We start from the raw sequence: 8,820 nt of genomic DNA, 5'->3' as shown, positions 1-8,820 counted from the left end.
TACTATTCTATGCTTTTTTTTTTTTGTTCTTGTTATTTTGTTGGATTTTTAAAATAGGGAGCAATTTTTATTCTTATTAAAGTAAAAATTTTAAAAGCCTTTATGTAAAATAATATGTAATTTTAAAGTACATGTTGGTTAATTTTTTTTATTTAGATATTATTTTTGATAAAACTATAATTTTTTTCCAATAAGGAGACAGTAGCTTCCCAAAAAAAAAAAAAAACATAAACCCTGTAGTGTTGCCAAGTCTATAAAATAAAATGTTGAGCGCATTAAATAAGAAAGGATAATATCATCATACATCACTTATTGTTCTAGAGTTGTCACACGACTTGGTTGCTGGTTTGATCTCATCTCTTAAATTTATCCCTTACACGTGGCAGCATCTTAGAGCCACAAATACCCTTTGCCTTAGAAGACCACAGTCAGAAACCTCCACCTACAAACCCTTTCCACTCAGACCTCCCTTTCCTTCGATGCCCCTTCTTATAAGCTCATTAATAAATTATTTCATTAATTAATTTAGTTTAAACATGTACGACTAATTTATATCCCTTTATTTGACCTTTCTATATATTCCTTCAACACACATAATTCTCTCTCTCCTTTTCATCTATGTCTCCTCCTCCTCCTCCTCTTCTTCTTCACTTTACCTTTTTCTCTTCATCAGATTTCTTGATTGATTAGTCTTCTTCTTCTTGTTGGTGCATAACGGTCTAGCATAGCTTCTTCTATGGCGGTTTTACCTGGAAGTTCCTCCAGCTTAGAATTGACCATATCTGTGCCAGGCTTTGCCTCTTCACCACCTCTACTTCCATCATCATCTGGTAAACAAGCATCACCATATTCATTTCTTGCTTCTTTAATCTTTATATATCTTCTTCCTTCCTTTCTAGTGATCTTCATTCTTGATCGATACCTATATCATGCTAACTTCCTTTATTTATATGTATATACTATCATTTACATAATTAGAATTTGTTTCCCGTTCAAAATAAAATTAACTATTGGCCCCTTTCATAAATAAATAGAGTATTTAAATTTCTTGGCTTTCTTTATGAGTTTTGTTTTCCAATTTAAAAGTTAAAATCATAGTATGTACACCCCATCCAGGTGGCCAAGTTCTACTTTAATTTTTTTTTTTCACTTTTATGTATATAATAATATGGTTGGATCATATGATAACACCATATTTTACACTCTTTTTCGTGATTAATATCTTGGATCATGGTTATGATGATAAGATAATATAACAATTTTTACTTTTCATCAGTCGGTAAAATTAATTAAATTGGGAAGCACATATACATAACAATAAATAAAAAATCAGTCAAAACAGTTTAAAATTGTATTATTTAATATTTATTATTTATCGTTATAATAAGTATACAATTTTAATATAATAAATATGTAATTACGAATATTATGTATATAAAATTATAAATATTATATTATAAAGACAACTTCTGATATTATCTCTCTAGTATTATCATATAATCGTATAATGTTCTAGTGTGTACAATAATTAATTAACGCAGTGTGCATATATATACATATATGTTTGGTATTAATTAATGCAGTGAAAGAATTGGACATAAACCAATTACCATCAGAAGAAGAATGGATTATAGCATCAAACATGGAAGATGAAGAAGAAAGCAGCAATGGAGAACCTCCACGCAAGAAACTTCGTCTCACAAAAGAACAGTCTCGTCTCCTTGAAGAAAGCTTCAGACAAAACCACACTTTAAACCCTGTAATTATTAACCTTTCAATTCTACTATTTAATTCGTACCTACTTTTACTTATATGGTAACATAAATTTTGGAATAAATTTAAGAGTTTAATTTTTATGTATCACCGGTATAAAATATACATTTCATTGTCTATTAGTATATCATCAAAATAACTAATTTTTTAAGATATAATTTATTATATAGACTAAAAATTTATGATCAAATCACTCATCATATATTTTTATATTAATTCATATATAATTTAACTTATACTTAATGTGCATTTTATATTTTAGTATATATTTTATATAAATACTTGATTTAATAATTAATTTTTATGTATACTTAATATAATTATTGCTTTATTAAATAACTGTATAAAATTCTTTATATATTAATAAAACTAAACTCTAAATTTAATAACATTTTTTGAAAAAAAATGCTTATTTTTGGATATGGTTTTTACTTTTTGTGTGTACAGAAGCAGAAAGAGTCATTGGCAATGCAACTGAACCTAAGAGCAAGGCAAGTGGAGGTTTGGTTTCAAAACCGTAGGGCCAGGTTTGTTTAATTTTTTTTCTTTATAACTATATATAGTGGCAAATACCTAAAAAAAAAAAACTATATATAATGGCTTTGCATGCCATTTTAATTTCTTTTGCATTTTGGGTGGCATGACTTCATTCTTCAAAATATAATAATTCCACTTAGCATTGCCCAAAATTTGCGGATACAGATAGATATATAAAAAACGTTGACGGAATAATATATATAATGATAGTTATTATCGTATAGGGCTTATGAATCTGAATCTAATTCTACATACCCTTTATTCTCCCTAGCTACTATCCCTTATAAAAGTAGTTGAGATCGTTCATTCACCCATTAACAATAATATAGTTCATATAATAAGGAAGCATGCTATGTGAGTTATTTAATTTGTTAAAAAAACAAAAATATGTACTATTAGCTTTTCACGCCTTCGTGTTTTAATTTTGATATTACGATACTGGAGCACATATATATGCTACCAATTGAGTTAACAAGGAATACATGTGTCAAAATGTGAAAATATTATTGTACACAAAATATATAATAAAAAGAAAGAGAAAAAACTCGTGAGAATAATGTGTGCGCACATATATAATGTCAATTAGTTACTTTTTTTTATAGAAAAACATACAAAAATTAAGTTATTAATATATATCATGAAATCACATATCTCAAAAATTTAAATTAATAAAAAAAATACACAAATAATTATATCTACAAGGTGTCTATTAAGTAAGAGACTATTTTAAGTTTGTTTAAATATTTGTATAAAAATTTTTTCTGTTTAATTAACCTTATACTAATTTTTTTTGTCTAACAAAAATTGATCTATAGATTTTTTAGTCATTAAAGTTCTGATGTTAGTCAGCTAAATTTTTTTAGTATAAATGAAATATATATATATACATATGTAAATAGAACATGCGTGTACGGTTAAAATGGTTTATAATTTAATATATATATTTAGCTATATATAAATAAAAATTGGCATGTGAAATAATAATATCAGGTACGTAGGTTAATAATAATTCTATAACAGTAGTAATAATCTTAGGTAAGGGAGACATAAGAATGACATATTGACATGAGAATAGCTGGCTGTGCAAATATATATAATATATGAACAATTATATAATCATATGGATTTAAAGTGTTTAAAACCATAATTTCAGCTATGTGGAAAAGAAAAACACAATCATTGTTGTCGAAATTAAAGTAGACAAGTTGATAATGATGGCACCGCATTTGTGGAGTTCTATTTGTTAGCCTCGTGTGCTACTCTGATCATCACTCTAATAAGTGCGCCTTTGACCACTCCTATTCTTCCTTTGGACCAACCATGCATAATGCATTTGATTTTACAATGAATTATTAGCTTTATTAATTAATTAATTAATAATCATCATGCATTATTTACCGACACGTATCCACACAATCAAACAGGATTTTCCACTCTTCTCCCAATAATAAAATTTCGTCCATAATAATCATCTTTGTCCCCTTAGCGCTTTGCTAGAGCCTAGAAACTATATGCATAACAATATAAAATTACAGAAATATTTTATAATAAAAAAATTAGTCAAAAAGAGTCCAAATTTATTTTATTTAATATTTATTAATTATTATAATAATTAATAAATATTAAATAAAATAAATTCCGATCATTTTTTTTGTCTCTTTTAACATTATCGATAAAATTAAATCCTACTTTTTGTTAATTTAATTAAGTCAAGGAGAGAACTACACTTCTCTTTTCATTCCCTTGTTAAATTTAACAAACACATAAACATAAATGAGATTGATCTCTTCTAGCTCCTATATATTGTATTCTACTATATGCATTCTGTTTTTAGTTATCTTAGACTTTTATTTATCAAAATTTTAATATCATATTATAAAAATTTAACATGTCCCATAACACAAACTTTAACTTATGTTATTTTATACTAAATTTTTTAAATGTTTTTACGTCAACAAAAATTAAACTCAAATTTTTAATAATAAAATTTTAATATTATATTATAAAATTATTTATTTTAAATTTAAAAAATATCATAAAATTATTTTAAAAAAATAAACAAATAAAAAATATATAAATAATTATGTCTCTCAAACGAATAAAAGAAACATATTGAATAATTATATCTCACTACATCAACTACCGTCTTAAACAATATACGCTATAGAAAACTGCACTACCATATATGACATATATATTTTGATTCTGATGATATTATACTGGTAACTTTAAGGTGAACAAAATATCATACGAATCATTAAGAAAACACTTATTTTGCAACTAACTACTGCGAATTCTCACTTTAAAAATCATTAAATAACATCAGATAGCTAGAGACAACGGTTGTTATTAGTGACCCAAAACAAAAGGGACAACGGTACGGTGGTTCTTTACAGTTGGAAGTAAGCATAAAATCGAACCTACAAAGAAGAATAATGCTGATGATATAGTGTGTGTGTGTGTGTGTGACCAACATTATATGTTATTATTGCTAAGTCCTAACCAAATACCATAATACTACTCTTCAAGCAAAGGAGCCATACGTATAAGATTTTCCATAAAGAAGCATATTTTAAAAATGAGTTTGTCTTAATCTACTGCATTTAATAACACATGAAATGAATGCCAGTTCTAAGTAAAACACAAAAATAATATAAATGAGTAATGATAGAGACTAATAATATAATACTCAATTTCAACTAATACTATAGTAGATTATCAAACAAATCTAGTATAACATTTACTGAAAATGAATTTTTGTTAAGTTTAGATTTCAAATATTTTTTTAATTAAATTTCGAATGTTTTTATTTTTAAAAATTTCGAATGTTGCAATGTTAATCGTGTAATGTTATCTGCCAGAACATTTTTATTAACAATATATTTTTTTTATACAACTAAATTTCTTATCAATTTCTTTTTCTTTTTAAAGTATCCTCTTCATCCATTTTCCTATTATTGTGCTAGTTTGTTTCTAGAAATTTGATTAGCTAACATGAAATTAACAAACTTACTTTTATTATCATGAAATTACCCATTTTAAAAACTTAAATTTATAGGAGGAGACAACATGAATAGTTATATCTATAATTTTTATTTTGCTTCCTTCATAAAAATAAATTGAGATATATAATAAGATGCAAAATTGTTGATTACTGAGCATAACTCTAAAACACATGTATATATAGATTGTTGTATTGGAATTGTTTTAACAGAAAAATTGTGGAGCGTACAGGAGCAAGCTGAAGCAGACGGAGATGGAGTGCGAGTACCTGAAGAGGTGGTTTGGATCGTTGACGGAGCAGAAGCGAAGGTTACAGAAGGAAGTGGAAGAGCTGAGAGCCATGAAGGTGGGCCCACCAACCGTGCTCTCTCCTCACACAAGCCAGCCACTCCCAGCTTCAAGCCTAACCATGTGTCCCCGTTGCCAGCGTGTCACCTCAACTGCCACATTATTATCTTCCCCTAAATCGCATCAACCTCCAGCGGCTTCTCCATGATTTGATTCCGTACACACAACAACACCAACAAATTATTAATTGATATGATGGAGTAGATATTAGATTAGGTTAGAAAACAATGTTTATAGCTGTTATTGTATCTGCTTCCTTTATTTAATTTCTAGGGTTAACGCTTTTGGAGAAATGGAGCTTCTAGTTAGAGGGACGCTTTTATTATTATATATATTTTTTATTTTTTATATAGCAGTACGTTACGTCGTATCTTCGGCGATTTTCACTTTGTAATCTTCAATGCATATTTTGTGCTTCCAATTTCCATTTTACCCTCTTTCTCTCTCTTTCTCTCTCAAGTATTAACTTCTATTTCGAATTTACTCTGAAAATAACACTTTCTATACTTCAAGCCATGAACAGATCTAGAATTTAAATAATGGAGAGGGAGGGGGCGCAAATTATTTTTAATATGGAGAAGGCGACGGTGTTTTTGCTGAATATTAACTCTTGGCATATTATAGCGTAAATAATGTTACGCATCTAAATTTTTTTGTTAATCAAATTTAATTAAATTGGCCTAATACAATAAAAATTTATTATGACTAGCATCATTTTAAATCTTAATATTTAATTTGGTTAGACTTTTTAAACATGTAGCATTACTCTTATAGGTGTAGAGAATACTGATACAATATGTAAGGACGTGTTGCTGTAATTTTCACAGAGATTTGTTGCAATTTCTCATCGCGTAGAAGCATTCAAGTAGCATAGAAGCGTGTTACGAAAACTTTCGTAGAGATTCTTGGCAACTTTTCCAATATGCGAGGGGTGTGTAGTAGAGATTTCTAACAGCTTTTTTAATATAGGGAGGAGCGTTGCAAACTGTCTACACACAGGTGATATTTTTGAGCTCCGAGAATAGGCAAAGAAAATGTAAGAAGCTCTTTAAGTTGAGCTAAACAAGAGAGAACTGAATGAGAGTGTTTGAAGCATTATTGTGTGCCAAGAATTATTAGTGTTTTTCATGCATAGAGTGAATGAGAGTGGAGAGCGAACGAGAGAGAAAGAAAAAATAGAGGAAACACAGAGTTTGGTGTGATTAAAGAAAAAAAAAAGAAAATTTTTAGTGTATTTAAGGTGATTTTTATATATAAAAAAATTATAAGTTTGTATTTATCAGTGTTTTGAAAATCGAATCGAACTGGTCGGTTCAATTAGAAACCAGTTTCTTATCCAGTTCAGTTGAGGTTAAAAATTGTCTGACAAAAAATGGTAAAAAATCGGTCAAATCGACCTTAATAAACTGCTTGAACCAGACGATTTTTTTCGATTTTCAATTTAAAAAATAAAATAAAAAATATATAAAATTCCCTTTCTCTCTCGCACACACCCACGACCCAGTCACCACCCAACCTCTCTCTCTCTCTCTCTAATCTCCACACGAAACCCTAGCCGCTCTCTCTCTTTTCCAGACAGCCGGCCAGCCAGTGACCAGCGCCGCCGTCACCGACGAACTCTTCTCCTCAGCCAGCGTCGAGCCCCGCCATCGCGATTCTCTTCACCTGCATCGCTTCACCTTGCGTCGCCAGGTATGCTCGCTGTTGGCGTCGCCGCCTCTGTCCTCGTCATCGTCGACCACCCTGAAATTGTATCCCCGTCCTCATCGTCGATCCCTCTCAGTCTATCTCGCGCATGTCAAGCCTGTCTTCGATCCCCTCTGTGCCCGAGCTCACTTCCCCTCTTCCGTCGCCATCACTTGGATTCCTCCTTCGCCGCCGGTCTTCAATTTAATTTTACTTGTTTTGTACTTTTATTTGGTTTTCTGATTTCTGATTTTGAGTTTGCTAATTTATGCTTATTTTGAGTTACTGAATTTCTGGGTTTGTAAGCCTCCATCCCTACCCTGCTTCAGTTTTATTTTTGGGAGTTAATTGCTGCTTTTTTTAATTTAATTATGTTGATTGTTGCTTGTTTTTCTGGGTTAACTGTTATTTTTTATTGTTGTCTTCTGCATTTAATTTCTGTTGATTATTGTCTTCTGCTTTTTATCCTTCTTTTTGTTAATTAAATGAATTAATCAGGTTTTCATAATTCTATTTTTTAAATTTTAAATTATATTTTTGTTCTGTTTTTAATTTGTTACTGCAGTTTGATTTTATATTCTATTTGTTTGATTTTATATGTTTTTATAGTTCTATTTGTTTGTTCTAAATTATGATTATGATTGTTCCAAATTTAAATTATGATTATGTCTGCAAATTCAATGGTTGGTGGTTATTACTGATTTGTTTGTTAGTTTTGATTATTAGGTTATACATTGAAATTTTAAATTTTGAATTTTATTAGGTTAAAATTTATTGAAATTTAAATATTTAAAATTATATATTAAATTTTTTAATAATTTTATTTGATATTTAATTAAAGCAGTCGAATTATTGAACCAGTGAACACTACAACATTTTGGGTCTATGACCACAGTTTTTTTGGTCACGGTATACCCTCTGTGGTCACGGTTTTTTAAGGTGACTAAAAGAAATCCATAGTCACGATTTTTTTTGGAAAGGGTGACCATAGAGTACCTATGGTCACAGTTTTTTAAAACAGGGTGGCCTAAAAAGGTCTATAGTCACGGTTTTGAGGGGTGACCTATGGAGGATCTTTGGTCACGATTTTTTACAATGACTAAAAAGGGTCTATAGTCACGGTTTTAATCATTTGAGTTTTAATTAAATAAGATTTTATATATTTTTTATAATTTTAAATATTTTATCTTTTTAAAATTTAAAAATTTTAATAATTAAAAATTATTAATAATTTTATATAATTAACTTTAAATATTAAAATTTTAAATCTAATTTTATAAAAAAAAACTAAGTTGAATACTAAACTAGCCCGGTGACCACTTATAATGCCAAATTCATTTTAATTATAGTTTAAGTTGTAGCCATGGTACGATATAAAATAATTGGAACAATATAAAAAATTAATTTTGTACACTAAAAATTTAACCATTAAATCGATTATTAAATTTTGTTCTTTAATTAAAAAAAATATGA

General features: G+C 28.6%; 1 protein-coding gene across 1 annotated transcript; it reads left to right on the top strand.

The window, feature by feature from the left end:
* Positions 1–591: 591 nt before the first annotated feature.
* Positions 592–6,088, top strand: LOC107484193 (homeobox-leucine zipper protein HOX3). The gene is made up of 4 exons (XM_016104813.3): positions 592–830; positions 1,584–1,759; positions 2,221–2,300; positions 5,545–6,088. The coding sequence occupies exons 1-4, from the start codon at positions 737–739 to the stop codon at positions 5,807–5,809; spliced, it is 615 nt and encodes a 204-aa protein (XP_015960299.1). The 5' UTR covers positions 592–736; the 3' UTR covers positions 5,810–6,088.
* Positions 6,089–8,820: the final 2,732 nt, after the last annotated feature.

Source organism: Arachis duranensis, chromosome 4 (genome assembly GCF_000817695.3).
Source record: "Arachis duranensis cultivar V14167 chromosome 4, aradu.V14167.gnm2.J7QH, whole genome shotgun sequence".
NCBI lineage: Eukaryota > Viridiplantae > Streptophyta > Magnoliopsida > Fabales > Fabaceae > Arachis > Arachis duranensis.
The sequence above is the reverse complement of the archived record's forward strand: the minus strand, read 5'-3'. Positions and strand labels throughout refer to the sequence as shown.